The following is a 19,762-nucleotide window of genomic DNA, read 5'->3' as shown; positions in this document are numbered from 1 at the left end:
ATGGGCAGTCACTAATGACAGGTTTTCGTGAAAGGCCCATAACTCCACTTTTAATAAAAGCCTTAACCTGCACTATGTCTACCCCTGACATGAAAATGAAACAAATGAAAATAAAATTACCAGGTACCACAACCCACAATGGCCACATATCTGGCCCAGGAGCCAGTGTTTCCCTTTACGCAAATTTGTGCATCAGGGATGCATGCTGGAGAAAACTGATGCACACATTTTGTTGCAGTGCATTTTTTTTACGCAAAGGATTTTCATAATGTGATCAGGATTTAATACCCAATGCATTGGACGATGGATGGCATAGTATATACTTCAAGCATAGGCATTGACTGGTTCCCCGCTTTGTTTGCTCCCTGCCTTGTGCTCCTCTATTCGTATTGCAGAGTGCAACGCAGGGAACATACGAAACAATGAACCAGACTAGCATAGGCAATGTTATGATGGAGTAGCTTTCCCATATCTTGCAAGCTCTCAAGCAATTTCCATCGAGCTCAGCAAGCTGTCATCTAGATGTTTAACCTCAATGCTTGTTGCACAAGAAAGTGATCTCCAGATTCAAACGTCATGCACTAAAAATCATTAGCGAAGAAAGTAAAAGAAGCAGAACACAAAAGAGTAACTGTGGATCTAACTTTAATGAAAAACTGAGAAAATAATTCCCTTGACTGGAATACAGCACATCCATTAGGATTACCAGTGTGACTTCTGATCACGTGATTGCGAAGACTGCAAAAGTGAATAATCCTTTCGTGATAGGATTTTAGAATTTAAAAAATCTGCCCTTGTTTGCCAGAAGATATCTGGAGAACACATTATAACCCAAGACATTCGTTCACAACAAAGAAATAAGTAAACTTGCAGAGACAAATGCATTATTTGGATTACAAAGTCAGTGGTCATTGCAGATTTTGGTGGTTTTTAACTTTGCTGCAATAAAAAAAAAGATCTTAAATTCAAGTGTAACTTATTAGAAAGAAGATGAATCATTATCCTCCTTGATATTTGGATGTGTTCTAGGACGAAATACAATCAAACCGATGATAGTACACATTTTATGAAAGGCAGTAAATTAACTGCCATTTGGTTAAAAAGATTTATTTGGCTTTTTGTATTGGCTTGTAATGTGTTGAGCTATAATATTGCTTCATATTGATTATAAGGACACTGTTAAAAATACGGTTTTAAAAGAAAAATACAATTATTCTTTGAATGAGAAATACATTTATTTGTTAATTGTGCAGGTTGGATTATTTGTATGTAGAGAGAGAGAGAGAGAGAGAGAGGGAGAGAGAGAGAGAGAGAGAGAGAGACAGAGGGAGAGAGAGAGTATGTTTCAAGCTGAAAAAGTACGAGTGATATGAAAATTTGTCAGTACATTTTTTACCCTCAATTTTACATCCCTGGGGGATACACTGCCAGGAGCTGTACTAGACAGACTTTACTATACAGTCAAAAACTGTATTCAAGGTCACCTCTATTAAGCAACCACGTGTCTTGAACCAGCACATTATCTGGATGCCTTATACCTACTGTATAAACTTGCTTTTCAGATCGAGTCCAACCGTAAACAACATAGATCCTAATCTTTTGTCACATAATGTTGTTTGTCCTACCAATTAATCCTAACAAACCAGATCTGACAGCACAATATGTGACAGCAATACAGGGTCTGTGCAGTTTGTGGTTGGGCTCAGCTTATTAATAAGTAAATATATATATATATATATATATATATATATATATATATATATATATATATATATATATATATATATATATATAAGCAATGAACCATTATTAAGCAACCACCTGCATCAAAAGGACATTGTTCTCATTTCACATTTATGTATCTGCAGAAAAGAAAGCAGCGTACAAGTCTGTTACATTTCATCACTGATGGAGCGACTTTTTAAAACTTTGTTTCTTTCTTACTTTTTTCAAAACAGTTATTATTGACAAAAGAGAATGAAATTGGTTGAGCTTTTCAGAGATAATATTATCTGGGTAAGCAATGACCAGATCAAATTTGTACGTCTTACACTAAATGTAAAATATGTATATGAGGTTATCCTTATCCATTTTTCCGGCTACCTACCACACAGCAGTTAAATGGTTCAGTTTGGTCACGTAATTCATATATTGAAAACAAGAAGGTGACAGAGCATCCCTGTTGTGTCGAGTACATTCTAATCTTGAATGTTTTAAACAGTTCTTGAAAGCAAATTAATTTTTTGTTTTTTTGTTTTAAGGGTATTTAATGCAACTTCTCAGTGCATGATAGGCTATACATGGCAGCCAGTATAACTGGACGAAGAACCCAGGAAAACCCTAGAAAGAACCACTGACCTACAGGAACCTACAGGGAAGCTTTCTCACATACCATCATATGCCAAGCCTGAGACTTGACCCACCAAGTTGAAAGTGATACCAATGCTTACTGTCTCCTAACAAAGGCATGTAAAAAATCAATATAGCAGATAAAAGCTGGAAGACATGTCTCAAATGGGATTTGAATACAACTGCAATTTGAACTCATCATGTCTAAAAGATACTATGCTCTGGCTATACCTTTTTGTATATTTAAACAAATACTGTTTCTAACACACCCAGAATTTGGCAGGATGAGCAGACAACAGGTCTTTTGAAACCCTGTCAAGTTCATTTAAGTCAAAAACAATATGCAAAACACTTATCCTATTTTATACCTGGAGAAAATAACTCCAAAACATTTGAGCCACGTATTTTATCCCATACACTACGAATCTCACAGTCATCTGGAACAGACCAGTCAACTACATCTTCCTTGCTTCCCTGTGCCAGCACATCAACATCTGGGTTGCCCTCACTTAGATATTTACTGTAGTGGCTCAGGGCAAATTGGGAAATCTGAATGGGGTAAGAGTGTCCCTCTGGGTCCCACTGAGTGGAAAGTGGTACACCTGAAAATAAAATGTTATATTATTATAATTATTATTAATTCCATTGTTTCAGAAAATATTATCTTCCATTGATGTAATTTGATGTAATACCATCAGGCAGCTCTAAGTTATCCAACAATTTCTTGATTAGGATAACTACAGCATTTACCAATTACATCTATTTTAAAATGCCACCTTTGGGAATTAAATACATTGGTCTCTATGGTGACGGCCTAACAAAATCTTATTACTATCACACAATAAATTTCTTTTTTTCATGGGGAACCAAATTTTGTGGATTTGTGGTTGCCAAAAAATTATGTTACAAACTCAGCCCAAAATTATTGTTCTGTGGAATAAATACATTAAAGAACTCGCCCTCCCCACCAACATGTAACTTTTTGCAAAACCACGAAAACTACTGCCTATGAAAATAAATCAAATCACATTATTTATCGCATGACAAGCCATAAAAATGCAATGAAAATGTGTGATGAGTTTTCTTGTACAAGAAATGTGGAGAAATTTTGTACAAGCTGGGAATGGGGTAACAGATGTCCACTTCTTTTTGCTAACTTTTGAAAATACAGACATTTACCTGATAATAAACCCACCCCAAAATTCTTCACAACTTTATTAGGTTGACGTCTGGTCTTATCATAGATAAAAAAGTATCGTCAGAAAAAATATCGTCATTGGGAGAAATACTGTATCATTGAAGAAATAATGTATCAATGGCAGAAATCCTTTATCACTGGGAGTAACACTTTGTAAAATTGTCATTTTAACCAAGTTTCCAATACTTAAAGATCCAAAAGTTTTGATGCATTTTACTTGTGGGGCTTTATTTGTACCAACTCCTGTTTTCACTGAGAAATGCAAGAAAAATTACCAACCAAGTGTACGAAATAGGAAAGGGAAATCTTACCCTCAAGGCAATTTTTTAAAATAGAACCTTACTAAAACCAATTTAAAACCCAGAAATGATGACATCATATATAAAATTATTTTATCTGATACCCAGAATGATAAATGTTAACTGTATGTATGAAATTGCTTTATCCCATACCAAGAAATGATAACTCCATGTAATAAATTAATTTATCCCATACCAAGAAATGATGACTCCATGCATTAAATTCCTTTATCCCATACCAAGAAATGATTACTCCATGTATTGAATTAACTTATTCCATACCAAGAAATGATGACTCCATGTATTAAATTCATATATTCCATACCATGAAATGATGACTCTATGTATTAAATTCATTTATTCCATACCAAGAAATGATGACTCCATGTATTAAATTCATTTATTCCATACTCAGAAATGATGACTCCATGTATTAAATTCATTTATTCCATACTCAGAAATGACGACTCCATGTATTAAACTCATTTATTCCATACCAAGAAATGATAACTCCATGTACTAAATTAATTTATTCCATACCCAGAAATGACGATACCATATATGAAATTCCTTTATCCCATACCCAGAAACCATTAGCCAGTGAAAGAAATTCCTTTATCGCATAACCATACCCATCACCCAGTGAAAGAAATTCCTTTATCCCATACCCATACCCATACCCCAGTGAAAGAAATTCCTTTATCCCATACCCATACCCATCACCCAGTGGAAAAAATTCCTTTATCCCATACCCATCACCCAGTGAAAGAAATTCATTTATCCCATACCCATACCCATCACCCAGTGAAAGAAATTCCTTTATCCCATACCCATACCCATCACCCAGTGGAAAAAATTCCTTTATCCCATACCCATATCCATCACCCTGTGGAAGAAATTCCTTTATCCCATATTTATGCCATACCCAGAAATGATGATCCTATGCATGAAATTCCATTATCCAACATAAATAAACATAGATTCTGGTTAAAATATTGTTTACCTACACGAAATATTTGTCTCTTTGTGAGAGCATTTGTTGTTGTTGCTGCTGTAGGGTTTAACACCATTTTTCAGCACATGATAGGCTATACATGGCAGCCATTATTAAAGGTGGAGGAAGAATCCAGGGAAAAAATTGGAAAGAACCACTGACCCATGAGAAGCTACTGGCAAGCTTTCTCACATACACACATTGGCCGACAACGAGATGCGAACCCACAAAGACAGAGGTGAGATGGCAGTGATCTGTAAGGTAGAGCTCTCTTGACCACAGGGACCCCATGAGAGCATTTAATTCATGTTTTACTATAGGTGCAAGTTTTTTCTTAATGCCACATACCTTCTGTCGCAGTGATGCATTTGACTCGGTCTCGCACTTCTACATTATAATGTTCAAAGGACATGAATTTTCCATCTGGGCTGTAAGTATTGCTTGGTGGGAACACTTTGGAGAAGCTGTGTGAAAATTCAAACCTGTCATAGCCATCCATGTTTTCTATAGATCCATAGACCTAAATATATCAAGAGAGAAAATATGGTTAGACGGCTTCTTATTCTCCTGATGACAAAAAGCTTAAACCTGCTTAATTTCTGTCAGGTAAACCTTTATGAAACAAGATCAAGCTAGTATGCAAGTTTATGTATATAAACCCTTTTGTAGATTAGGGAGGTTTTGGCTGAATATCACCTCAACTACTACTTGATTTTTCTATTTCATCCAACTAGAAAACCATTTATCATATAAGTTTGATTCATGGATAAATATTTGACATTTTCTTAGTAGTCGATTCTGACTAAACCTTGATTTGGTTTATTTAAATATCAATGCAATATTGGCCATTGCCAAAAACTTGTTGAATAATTTGTTGACTAAACATATAAACATGACAGTGACAGTTTATATCTTTCTTTAACTAATTATCACCGAATGCTGAATTTTTGCATCACAAAACCAAACCCTTGTTCTGAACCTGTGGCATCATCACAATTCATACTTCGGACCACCCGAAGTGGTGGGAAGATCTAGCTTTACAACTCAGAAATGTCAAAATAGAATAATTTTTAAGATCCAATTTCTTTTCATCAAAAAAAATTGTTAGAACCAGAACCAAAGTTTGAGTCTGGATTTTTAGACTTTTTGTCAATATATTGAATGTACACCAAATCAAAATGACTCATGGACAGACAAACCTTTGCAAAAATGATGATGAGTTGAGGGTTTAAAGAAAAAGAGTATTGTGGATATGAAAAACTTAGGTCCAGTATATAAAAAAGTTTGGTTTTCACTCCAGTAGGTGAAATATCCAAACAAAAATGTCACACATTTAAGCAAATGGAAATATGAAAGCCTCCCAGGATTGGATATGCATAGATTTAATACCTATTTCTGGTAAAAATAAAATTATTTTCCTGGGTACAATAAAAAAAACTGGCAAAAGAAAAAAAGTGATGCAAGCATCTGATTCATATATAGGCCTTCAACTTACTACAGATTGCAAAGTGAAAAATGATGCAATATTTTTGAGGCAGGAGATGCATAGAACATTTCTCTGAGCATTTAATTCCCTTGATTTCATTCAAATACTGCCTCACATGCCAAGATTGATCAAAATTTGTATAGCAATGGAAATAAATATGCAGATAACTGAATACTGATTGGACTTAAAATTTTCGTAAAACAATGAATGTCACAGACAGCTTAAGAGAAAATCTGTTCTTTATTCTAGTTATCATTATATCAATAATCTTTAAATTCTTAGCTATTGTACAAATATTCAAAGTTATGGCCAATAAATTCTGGCCAATCATATAACCGAGATCTAGGCCAAAATTTTGTTTATCACGGGGCTGAGCCATGTTAGTTATTTTCAGGTGTTCTGCAATGAACTAACTTAAAATTTCACTTATCGTCCAGTGATGTCAGTTGAACATCTTGCCTCTACTGATGTTTGAGATGCACACATTTTTCATTTGGCTACATTCCTCAGACTGCTCCAATACTTTTGCATTTACAACATTTTTGCACACAGTATTAATATCTAATTAAAACACATTAAGAATCCTACTTATTAGAAGTCAACCAATTCTATAACTTTATACAAAATCAATACAAGATCAACTTTTCTCAAATGAAATCTTTTAAATATTTGCAACTGATTAAACAACCAAAATAAGCTGAAATATTTTTCTTTTATTTCTTTTATTAGTTAGTGTAAGTAGGCCTATGATCCAAGCTGTTGAAATGCATTTCATAAACCTGGACAATGGATAGAATAGAACATGGCATTCAAACTGGACATTGGTCTAATGAAGGATGTAATGTGTCATGGTTAACTTGTCTTTCCATATGTCCTTTAGAGAAAATGACAGACTTTCTTTTAACAAATGCTGACATCATCAATTTTATGAAATTTATGCATTTGTATTGCTCATTCTTTATACATTGTACTATGTTTTTGTTTGTTTTGTTTTTAAAAAAAATAAAATCACATACCAAAAGATTTGTGACTGAAAATACAACAGGGAGTGCAATACAAGAGAACATATGCTCTCTCTCAAATGAACAAATATACACAACCATCAGGTAAAATTTGTCAGGTACTAACGCAGTAATAACTGTTAATGGCCATAATGTATAACAAATATGGTGCCCTGTACAAGAAAATGGTGAACCTCAAGTGTCAGAATAATTGGGAAATTAGAGTTGTTTTTGTTGTTGTAGGGTTTAATGCCATTTTTCAGCACACGATAGGCTACACATGGCGGCCAGTATTAATGGTGGAGGAAGAACCCGGAAAACCCCCGGAAAGAACCACCGACCCACAAGAAGCTACTGGCAAGCTTTCTCATATACCCACGTTGGCTGAATCCGAGAGTCAAACCCATGCAGACAGAGGTGAGATGACAGTGATCCGTAACAAAGACCATTCGACCACTCTGGACCCCCAGGAAATCAGAGGTTGGTTTTACCGAAACTGGTGCTCAACTTTTATAGATGCAGCAAATGAAGAGAACCCTCATGATTAAATACCTGTTATATCGTAGACTGCATTTTCCATCTAATCTAAGCCTGGATTTTCTCTTTAATCTAAGCCTATTTGCCAAATTACATCCATAAGTTATAAACTAAAACCTTGAAAGTGTAATGGTTCAATCTGATGCCAGATTACACTGATAATATGCTGGTGTCATGTTTATCAGTGAACTTTTCATGCTTTCAGCCAAATAACACCAAAATCTTATGATATAAGGTTAAATTCCAGACTTCATCAAAATACTGTAATGAAACACAGCTACAGAGTAATAACAAGGTCAAAAGCCACATTATCTATAACATAAATTTAGTTATTTCTGGATCATTATCATACCTGGATCATTACTGAACCTGGATCATTATCATACCTGGATCATTATCATACCTGGCCCATACTGAACCTGGATCATTATCATACCTGGACCATTACTGAACCTGGATCATTTTCATACCCGGATCATTACTGAACTTGGATCATTATCATACCTGGATCATTATCATACCTGGCCCATACTGAACCTGGATCATTATCATACCTGGACCATTACTAAACCTGGATCATTATCATACCTGATCATTACTGAACCTTGATCATTATCATACCCAGATCATTACTGAACCTAGATCATTATCATACCTGGCCCATTACTGAACCTGGATCATTATCATACCTGGATCATTACTGAACCTGGATCATTACTGAACCTGGATCATTATCATACCTGGATCATCATTGAACCTGATCATTATCATACTGATCCTTTTGACTTAATTAGCTTCCGAAGCAGGTCATATTATAATTGGCCTTGTCTGTAAGTTTAGAGACTTGAAACAAGGAAATTTTGGTGCACAGCACACAATTATTCCATACATTTATTTTCAGAAATTGATATTTCTCATATGTAAAGATTACTTTAATAATAACATTAACATCAGTAGAAAAATTTAACTGCTGACATTACTTTAATTAATACCTCAAAATATTTCTGTATGAAAGAAAACGGCATATAGACTTCATCATCCTCTCTTCTACACGGCACGGTGTACTCATGGTTTATCAAGCATTCAATCTCGCGGTATTGGTTCACTTGGAAGTCCTGGACATATGCCTGGGCCCCTCGGTTGACAAAGCGAAGATTTGCATCAAAGTCACTTCTTGACGAAACTAATCCTTCCCTGTAACAAAAAAAGTATTAGTCCTACCGCTTTTCTGTGTGGACAATTAACTGGTGGAAGCAAGTCCCTCCCTGTCATAACACAGTGGTTTAGAGTTATGTAACATATCAACACTCTAAAGGCTATAATGTGCCAGAGCAGGTAAAATAAACCGCCACAATGCACTTGCAGATCTGGGTGTGTGAAGTTTGTAAGCAGTAATCAGCAGTGCAAGCAACACAGACCCTGATCTGTCAGAATTCTATACGTCAGGGTCTATGTTGTTTTCGTTTGAACCAGACTTATAAGTGAGTGTACCTGGTTGTCATCAAAATCTTATGTATTTCCCATACAGTTTTAACATAGAATAACATCAACGCTGAACCTTGTAGTGGCTTGAAAGACCACGATGCCAAAATGATTTCCATCAAGGTACACAACTAAAAGTTAAAACTGACAAGTTTCTTTCATAATAGCAGATTTTAATTATTTGTACTAACCTAAATGACCAAAGAAAATTTAGTCAAATTTTTGAGAGAAAATGTTGAGAGTAGAAAAAGTTGCCTGAAATTTGACATACTGAATCCTGTCATCTAATGATCTTTCAAGTAACTGACAAAAGTATGTAGCTGGGTTACTTTAACATTATAAGCCATGCCACTACAACCCCAACCCCCCATTTTAAATAGTCATCTATGTAGGTACTAGTAGGATAGGGTTGATTCTGAACATTATTTACTCATGGCTCTAAATAATTTTAGTGTTTACTTAAGGTATTTACTTTTGAACTCAGCTTAATAATTATCTTCTTATTAGACCACTTTATATACCAGAAGCCAAATATATCTTTATCACTGCCAGTGCAAGCTACCCCCAAAGTTTGCTCAAGAAACTAGCTCTATAACAAAAATTCTTCTGCAAAACCAATTTTTTAATTAGTTACTTTAGTCAATGAATTTTGGCAAGAACTAAAGTCATCATGATAACACAGTTTCCTTCTTACGTTCATAATAACCATGACCTTTGACCTTGGGCATCTAATGTGATGTGATTTGAATTTTTAACATTGCTTTAACAATTTTTCAGTCATATCGCTACGATGTCTGCAGTGTGACAGTTTATAGTGATGTCTAGCACTGGGGCATCATGCCACAGACATGTAGCATGATGTCCCACCCAGTCACATTATCCTGACACCAGGCCGACCAGTCCTAACACTAACCTCTTAAATCTGAACGCCAAGTGAGGCAGCTATTAGTACCATTTTTATAAGTCTTTGGTATGACTTGGCCTGGGATCAAACCCACAACCTCCCGCATCCAAGGTGGACACTCTAACCACTAGGCCACTGGAGCGGTCCTTTGGCATCTGAAATCAAAATAGTTTTTTGCAAGCCCAAGTATAAGCAATCCACAAAGTTTGGTAACTACAGATGGCAGACAGCTTGAGTTATTGTAGGGAAATGAAACTGGTAAAAAAAAGATACTTCTTGCTAGCTACCAGCTCTGGTTACAAATTGTAATACTCTAGCAAACATTCCAACCCCTAGGAAGTAATTATTACCAATATACAGTAAGTGGCAAAAAGAGTAATCTTAGCATAAAAAGTGTAATCTTTATATTACATGTCATACCAGTAATTACAGAAAATGTATGAAAATTATATTTATTATCGCTGCTAGACTGGATCTGTAGCTAGTTAAGATTCATGTGGATTAGTACAAAATACAAAAACACAAAACATACTGATAAATTATTTATATACAATACTCACATTAACTAGTCTACAAGTTTAACATTTGCTGAATGATCGTAATAAGGTCAAGGCCACAAATTCTGCAATGTGCATCATGATGTGCTGTGTTATATCACTCTCATGTTCTTCCTAAGCACTATTGATTTGTCCTTTTTCTGACTGGACATGTTTTGTAGTTTTAAAAGGTCCCTCTCCTGTAACACTTTTTAGTCATATAACATCCACGACTCACATCAATCAAGCATGTTTTGCTTAATATATGGTGACAAATCTTTCGTAAAGTATAGACTGGTCTGCTACCTACAAATACCATCAAAATATAACGAATCTGTGAGACAAATTGGAAGAAGCCCATCTCTTTCCTTGGAAATGTGTCATATACAGCTGCTATAAACAGCAAAGACAGCTGATGAAGGTATATAATGGACAAATGTGCTCTTATGCAATTCATATGCAGCAGTGTACATTTTTCAAATGTTCTCAGATTTATACGTCTGTGTGGGACCAAAGAGATATCATAAAAATGACAAGCATTACTTTTTTAAACTGTACCAAAACAAATCATTTCAAACATGCATGTTAGAAATATTTTATATCAGGTCTGTATTAATTCATGCCGATCAGATCTGAATTTACACTAATGCAATGCCAATTAACAACAGTCTGTAGGTAGAAAAAGTGCTTATTTTGGAAAGCTGAAAAATTTGGATACTCTAGTCTATATATGGTCATTATTGTGGGGTTTTCTGACATTTTATGGCACATCAACACAAGTAGGTTTTTTAGTATTACGGCAATTGAACCCGATCAAGATACTGATGATAAAAGTCCATATACCAAGTTGGGTTAAATACTGATGATAAAAGTCCATATACCAAGTTGGGTTAAATACTGATGATAAAAGTCCATATTTCAAGTTGGGTTAAATACTGATGATAAAAGTCCATATTCCAAGTTGGGTTAAATACTGATGATAAAAGTCCATATTCCAAGTTGGGTTAAATACTGATGATAAAAGTCCATATTCCAAGTTGGGTTAAATACTGATGATAAAAGTCCATATTCCAAGTTGGGTTAAATCAGAACAAAACTATGGCCTTCAGTGTGGTAATATAAAAGATTAATCTTATTAGCATGGACCTCACTCATCATGATAACGATCTAAGATGTTGACGATACAAATCCATATTCCAAGCTTCAACAACACTGGATAAGAAATATATATCATCCAGATCGTAACAAGCACTTTTTGATGGATGCACAAAGGACGCAGGACAATATTATCAGCTCACTTGGCCTTACAAACCAACCAACCCCCAAAGTAAAAAGCTGCAAAATTATATAAAATGTCATGATTTACCGTGATGGTTCCTCTTTAATATCTCTGGTACAGCGAGTCCAGAAGGCAAAGCAGACAAGAAAAGTACAAAGCACCAGGAGGAAGAAAGCCGAGCGGAGGTTGACTCGCATCCTGCCTATCATCATCCTCTGCTTCCAGCTTGTAACTCTTTGTCATGCCATCACAAATCTGAAATTTAAATACGTGTATTTAAGCCCAAATTCATTAGTAGCGCTTTAATACACAGCCCTACCTTAATGCAATATAAACATAAGTAGGTTTATAAATTGCATCCTAATATCTTTGTGGATGGCTGCAACTGAGACAAAGTTCCTACTGATTTTGATGTTAACAGTACAAGGTCAATGTCACTGAGACTGAAAGAAGAATAACTTTCCTGAAAAATAACAAGTTCTGTGTCTTTTACTGTGACATGTGAATGGCTTGCATTTGAAACAAGACAATGATATGGCAGAGCACATCATTCAGTATCACTAGGCAATGTTGCTTAGCAACGGTGGCACAGTACACAAGTTAAATGGCCACATCTTTAAAAATCTGTGTATTCCACAAACGAAAGAAGGTTTTAAATAAAGATATATTAATACTATTATTTACAACATGGATGGTTTATAATTTGCTATCTTGTTTTTATTAAATGTATTGTTAAAAAAATACATCTTTTGAAACAATCTATTTGTGAGCTTGGTAAAAAGCCATCAAAACAAAATCGAAACATTTCACAGGAAAAAGGTTTAGAAATTTTATTTGAATAAATACATGTACTCAATGTTTTCTTTATAAAACTCTGATTTGTGCACTTATTATTTACTTATCTAGTAACATGGTTGCTTACTTATTTGTAACATGGTTGCTTACTTACTTATCTGCATTTCTCTCAATACTTTCTTGTTACCATTGCTTGCATGCTTAGTTAATTATTTGCATCATTAAAACTGATGATTCTAATTAGTAATGGAAGCTGCTCTTCTTGTAATACAATGGATGTTACCTTATATATAATTTTAGCACCTGTTGATTGCTATTCCTGGAATACCGTAAATGTTACCTCCATATACAACATTAGCACACGTCAATTGCTATACTTGGAATACTGTGGATGTTACCTTGTGTATAATATTAACACAAGTCAATAGCTATTCTTAGAATACAATGGATGTTACCTTATGTATAATATTAGCACCCGTCAAATGCTCTTCTTGGAATACAATAGATATTACTTTATGTATAATTTTAGTACCTGTTGATTGCTATTCCTGGAATACTGTAAAAGTTACCTCCATATACAACATTAGCACACGTCAAGTGCTATACTTGGAATACAGTGGATGTTACCTTGTGTATAATATTAACACAAGTCAATAGCTATTATTGGAATACAGTGGATGTTACCTTGTGTGTAATGTTAACACATGTCAATAGATATTATTGGAATACAGTGGATGTTACCTTATGTATAATATTAACACATGTCAATTGCTATTCTTGGAATACAGTGGATGTTACCTCAATATACTGTGCACCATTAGCACTTGTCAAATACTATTATTGGAATACAGTGGATGTTAACTTATGTATAAAGTTAATACCTGTCCATTGCTGTACTAACACTAATCAACACCTTGTCTTTTGAAATAAAACAATCAAGATCAGGCGTAATCAAGTCTACTCTCATAATGTCATCTTGCCACATAAAATAACCCATGTAAGAAGTACAAGATTATATTATACTGGGTTAAGTTATTTTGGTTTAGTTGTACATTTTCCAACCATTTTAATGTACTATATAAAAAAGAACCCCAGGGGATGATCACTCAGCCATGAATGTGCTATGTAACAGAACCCAAGAGGATGATCACTTGGCCATAAATATGCAATGTAACAGTACCTTAGGGGATGTTCACTCAGCCATGAATGTGCTATGTAACAGAACTCAAAGGGATGATCACTCAGCCAAGAATGTGCTATGTAACAGTACCTATGGGGATGTTCACTCAGCCATGAATGTGCTATATTACAGAACTCAAAGGGATGATCACTCAGCCAAGAATGTGCTATGTAACAGTACCTTAGGGGACGATCACTCAGCCATAAATGTGCTATGTAACAGAACTCAAAGGGATGATCACTCAGCCATAAATGTGCAATGTAACAGTACCTTAGGGGACGATCACTCAGCCATGAATGTGCTATGTAACAGAACTCAAAGGGATGATCACTCAGCCATAAATGTGCGATGTAACAGTACCTTAGGGGACGATCACTCAGCCATGAATGTGCTATGTAACAAAACTCAAAGGGATGATCACTCAGCCATAAATGTGCAATGTAACAGTACCTTTGGGGATGATCACTCAGCCATGAATGTGCTATGTAACAGAACTCAAAGGGATGATCACTCAGCAGCCATAAATGTGCAATGTAACAGTACCTTAGGGGATGATCACTCAGCCATAAATGTGCAATGTAACAGTTACTTAGGGGACGATCACTCAGCCATGAATGTGCTATGTAACAAAACCCTAGGGGAGGATCACTCAGCATTAAAACATAGAAAACATACCTAATCAACCTGGGATTGACAATCAATGAGAAACTGAGAGGGAATATTACTCCAAGCCATGTTTCACTGGAGTGGGGTGGGAGGTGGACTTCATCCCTAAATCAGTAGACAAAATGGAAATCACCTATATGCTTTCAAAAGATAATCCTGTGGCTGAAAAAACAATTTTCTAGTTGCTCTTTCTCTTAGCCTGAGCCTTGATTGAGACAGCCACATATCAACCTATTGGGCGTGAAAAGGATAAATTTAGATATGGAACTGATACTGGCTCAGAATAAGCCCTTACTCCTCAAGGATTTATCCCCGTTTAACAACTTAGAGGGTTTAGTCCATGTGCAATAACTTAGAAACTATTGGGATCTCTCTCTCTCAGACCACTCCAATGGCCTAAGTGGTTACATCATCTGCCTTGGATGTAGAACATCATGGGTTCGATCCCCAGCCGAATCATAACAAAGACTTATAAAAATGGTACTAGCAGCTGCCTTGCCTTATGCTCAGCATTAAGAGATTAGTGTTAGGACTGGTTGGCCTGGACTGTCAAGATAATTTGACTCGATGGATCATGATGCTACATGTCTGCATCATGATGCCCCAGTGCTAGACATCACTATAAACTGCCACAATGCAAACATTGTAGTGATATGAATGAAATTGTTTTAAAGCTAAGTTAAAAATCTAAATCACGCACACACACTCTCTCTCTCTCTCGCTATACATACATACATACATACATACATGCACGCATTCACACACACATACATACATGCAACGTCTATCCTTAACCCCAGGTGATTTAGCACCTGGGTCATTATTCATAAGGACATAAATGAACTGTAGATAAAAAGACAAAATGCATATATGCAGAAATGATAAGCCATTACTCATAGGAAATGTGGTAAGATTGGGGATTGTGTTCATAATGTACAAGTGCGGAAACATGCAGTTCACAGTTTACAGACATCTGAGGTGACACTACAAGGCAACTAAGTCACCTAAAAAAATGTAAACTTTTCCTTCTTCTCTTAGCAGGCAAAAAGGAGTTCACCATGTTATTTTCAAAATGTACAATGAGTTATGGTAGTTTATAACTTTTCAGATGTTCCCTTGACCTAACCAGTGTTGTGCTGTAGCCCAAGGCTTATGTCTTGCAATTATCTAACAGCTGGTGTTGACCGCATTTATAATGACAACTTCATTCTTGTACATTCATAGGCATGCATTTTAAAAGCTGATGGAACTTAAACGATTCCCTGGAAGCAAGGTATCACTACCCGATTTCTACAAGTTATCATTTGCATGCCAGTAGCTTCTCGTGCGTCGGTGGTTCTTCCCGGTGTTTTCCCGGGTTCTTCCTCCACCATTAATACTGACCACCATGTATAGCCTATCTTGTGCTGAAAAATGGCGTTAAACCCTACAACAACAACAACAACAAGTTATCATTTGATGACATATCATCTTATGATTCATAGCCTCAATATGTAAAGAGCACATTGTAAGTTAAAAATAGAATCATCACAAAGTGCTTTATACTTTTTAAATTTGATCTGTGTAATTTTCTTCCTAAAATCAGTCTGAAACAATAAATGAAGGTGTATTGGGGTAATAATGGCAGATTCTCTTTTCATAAATCATTTTGGAAAATAAATTATTGAAAATATACCATTCATAGAAAGCAAAGACTATATATAATGTGACTGAAGAACTAGCCAACAAATTTAATTATGTTGGTAGGAAATGTATGGGACACTGCTATGTTGTGGAATTCAAGAAGCACTGTAATGTCAAGATTGTTTTCTTACTTCCCTCATTTAGTGAAAATATCAAATAATATCAAACCAAAACACAACACTACTACAAGTGCAAAGACAAATATTAAAACCAAATATCTGCAATTCTATCAATGGATTGTGTGCAACGAAGCAATAAAGTGTGTGGTTATATTAAGAAAACCCTCTTCCTAAAAACAGATTCTCTTGTGCATCATGCATGGCAGCGTATTTGTTTTTGTCTGTCAAATGAGTTGGAGAGAGGGGCCCAATTCATTCGTATACTGATTTTAATGCTTGTCATGTATGAATAGCTACAGTAATGTTTTATTGCCAACAATGAAATTAAGACAGACAGCTTTGTGTGAAGACACTTGTGCATGCACTCCCAAGTACATGTTACAAGTTTGTCTTAAACTAATTTGGAACTCTTTTTGATAGCCATTTTATAAAATAAAAAATATTTTTTAAAGTGGTAGCTGATTAGCAGCAACTTTAATGTAATCTAGGTACTTGTAAAAGTTAAAATTAATGACAATATCGGCACTCCATTCAAAAACTTTCAAATATGCATTGCTGCATATGACTATGACACATTTATAGCCTAACATGTTTAAAATAAAATGAGTCCAGCTCCAAACTGCACAGACCCAGATGTCCCATTGCATAATGTACCAGCAGATCTAGATCTGTGCAGTTTGCCAGGAGTAATCAGTAGAACATAGACCCTGATATGTGGGCATTATGCTACAGCAGATCACCATATTTATTGTTTGCATTCTGACTTGACTTATAAGTGAATGCAAAGAGTACAACACATAATTCTCTACTTGAAGATAAAGAATTGCTTAAAACCAGTGTTAAATACAAAATATGCATACTGATAAAAAGAGGTCCCATGTTCAATTATGAGAACCAAAGTGCACAGTATGCATGTATGTATGTATGTATGCATGTATATATATATGTTATTGTTGTTGTTGTAGTGTTTAACACCATTTTTCAGCACACGATAGGCTATACATGGTGGCCAGTATTAATGGTGGAGGAAGAACCCTGAAAAACCCAGGGAAGAACCACCGACCCACGAGAAGCTACTGGCATGTATGTATGTATGTATGTATGTATGTATGTATGTATGTATGTATGATGTATGTACTGGTAGGTGGTTTGTATGGATGGACCAATGGGTGGGTGGGTCGGTGGGTGGATAGATGGATGATGCTTATCTCTTGCTTTTCTCCCACTTCCACCTGTTCAGCTCTTACTCCCTAATTCTGTCCAAATATGAGAAGTCACTTTTCCCTAAAATTTAAGTCTGGGCTGACCCCTGACAGTCATCTGTACAAACTTAAAGACCTAATGTTTCCTACCTTAAATATTCTCAGCATGTGTTTTAATGTTTTCTAATTTCATGGTGTTTGTTTTTGTAATCATATCATTATATGTTTTTTATCTTATAGGTGTTGTCTAATGTTATAAAGTGCTTAGAGCTTCTAAAGATTAGGAGCTATACAAAGTCCTCATTATTATTATTATTATTATTATTATTATCTAGTATTATATATATGTATATACGGAACTGAGACAATCAAAAGGTAACTGATTACATTGTAAAAAGCAATGTATGGGATTGACAATTCATTTTGGAGCTGATGTTGGAATGGAAAAATATATTTTTTGAAAACAGCAACTCACAACTTTCACATGACTAAAAAAAAGATATTCTTGCTTTGATATTGTATAGCAAAAAGAAAAATCATTACATCAATTATATCAGTTGAAGAAAAAATAATCTCTAAGTAAACAGAAAAAAAATTATTGCACCTCCACCCCATGAATTGGTCAGTCCCTTGTATAATAAATAACAATGCTCAAAAGGAATGGTAATTTACAAGGATACATCTAATCCATGCAACCACATGCCCACAAAGCAATTATACTCTCACCCACCAAGCACATAAACTACTTCCCTGGCTGTTTAAATAACTGAGCAGGCTTATTGTTGGATATATGCAGCCTTCATGTATTGAAAGGTTCAGAGTATAAAAAGCCCAGATGAAGTCAAGTCTGACTGAGTTATGAGGTACATGAATTAATATAATAGTGTTGAAAGGCACTGACAATCAATCACAAGTGATTCACCTTTTTCAGTTAATAAAATACAAGCAGTTAAGGGAGACAAAATGGTCCAGTCATTTCAATTACACATACAATTACAGACATTGTTTTGGAACTACCTTTCTTTTCCAATTAACATACCTGTGATATTTTTTGTGTTATCAGACTGAAAGATTTTGATGTGATATTCTGTGAGATTTGAGTAAATTCTGTGAGATTTGATTTTATTTCTTTTTTTTTAAAATGAGATCATTTGTGATGTAAAAATGCAAACATATCATTCATATAGAAGTTGTACATTGTGTGAAATAAGCATTAAATCCAAACAATTCTTGTTAATTGTCTCAACTGGTTTACTAGACCAAGCAACGGATTATAAAAACTTGTCCATGGTTTCTTGGTCTAAAACACTGCCAGAAAAATTATAGTGTAAGAGATGTATTATTCGGTGAGAAAAAGAACTCAAGGAATGAGAATGGGTTTCTTTTATTTTTGTTGGTTTTAACAGGACTGTAAAACATTAAGGTCTATGACAGACTGAGGAAAATGGAGCTAAGTGACTTTCCTAAATACTGGTACACACAATGAGGCAGCGGACGAAAGATGACCTGGGCAGGCACTGAACCCATGCCCCTTTGAGTCCCCACTCAACAAACTGAGCTACCATGTGACAAGGTCCATAATTCTGTAAGAGTTGTCCTTACAGGAAGGTGCAGTATGGCAAGTAGGAATTAATCTAAGAAACAGACTGCCTTATTATGAAATAAAAGCTAATTTTATTTAGTTTACACTTCCAATCAACCATAGGTAATGACAGCAGTAATTCACAGGTAATAAAAAACATAAATACTTGCATCATCAACAAAGTTATGACTATAAACCACCTCCACAATAATGAAACCTTAGCAACATCACATGTACTGATAACATCATGATTCTGTCCCTCCAAAACAAGTGATCCACTGATTTAATGGACATCCTATATCATGCCAATTATGTGTTTGAAAAACAACTCACTGCTAATTAATGCAAATGGTACTAAATTACAAACTTACTATTTAAACCTATTCTTATACCCTACGATAAAACTGCCAGAATTATTTACTGTATTTTCTTATGGCTCAGGAAACGTTACCCATAGCTGGAGGTACAGA

At 35.2% G+C, this 19,762-nt stretch overlaps 1 protein-coding gene across 7 annotated transcripts in view; it reads right to left on the bottom strand.

Annotated features, from left to right (window-relative positions):
* Positions 1 to 19,762, bottom strand: part of LOC149781111 (D-glucuronyl C5-epimerase-like) — a 279,390-nt gene that overhangs the window by 9,423 nt on the left and 250,205 nt on the right. For all 7 annotated transcript variants that reach the window (XM_089935205.1, XM_089935204.1, XM_089935201.1 and 4 more), the window contains 4 exons: positions 12,153 to 12,320; positions 8,857 to 9,058; positions 5,189 to 5,360; positions 2,718 to 2,951 (listed from right to left, as the gene is read on the bottom strand). In XM_089935205.1, the coding sequence (XP_089791331.1) occupies positions 2,718 to 2,951; positions 5,189 to 5,360; positions 8,857 to 9,058; positions 12,153 to 12,277 (733 nt within the window). In that variant the 5' untranslated portion in view covers positions 12,278 to 12,320. The remainder of the gene's footprint in view (positions 1 to 2,717; positions 2,952 to 5,188; positions 5,361 to 8,856; positions 9,059 to 12,152; positions 12,321 to 19,762) is intronic.

Source organism: Sinohyriopsis cumingii, chromosome 15 (genome assembly GCF_028554795.1).
Source record: "Sinohyriopsis cumingii isolate HCF-2022 chromosome 15, ASM2855479v2, whole genome shotgun sequence".
Taxonomy (NCBI): Eukaryota; Metazoa; Mollusca; class Bivalvia; order Unionida; family Unionidae; genus Sinohyriopsis; species Sinohyriopsis cumingii.
Note: the sequence above shows the minus strand (reverse complement) of the source record. Positions and strands in the feature narration are given on the sequence as shown.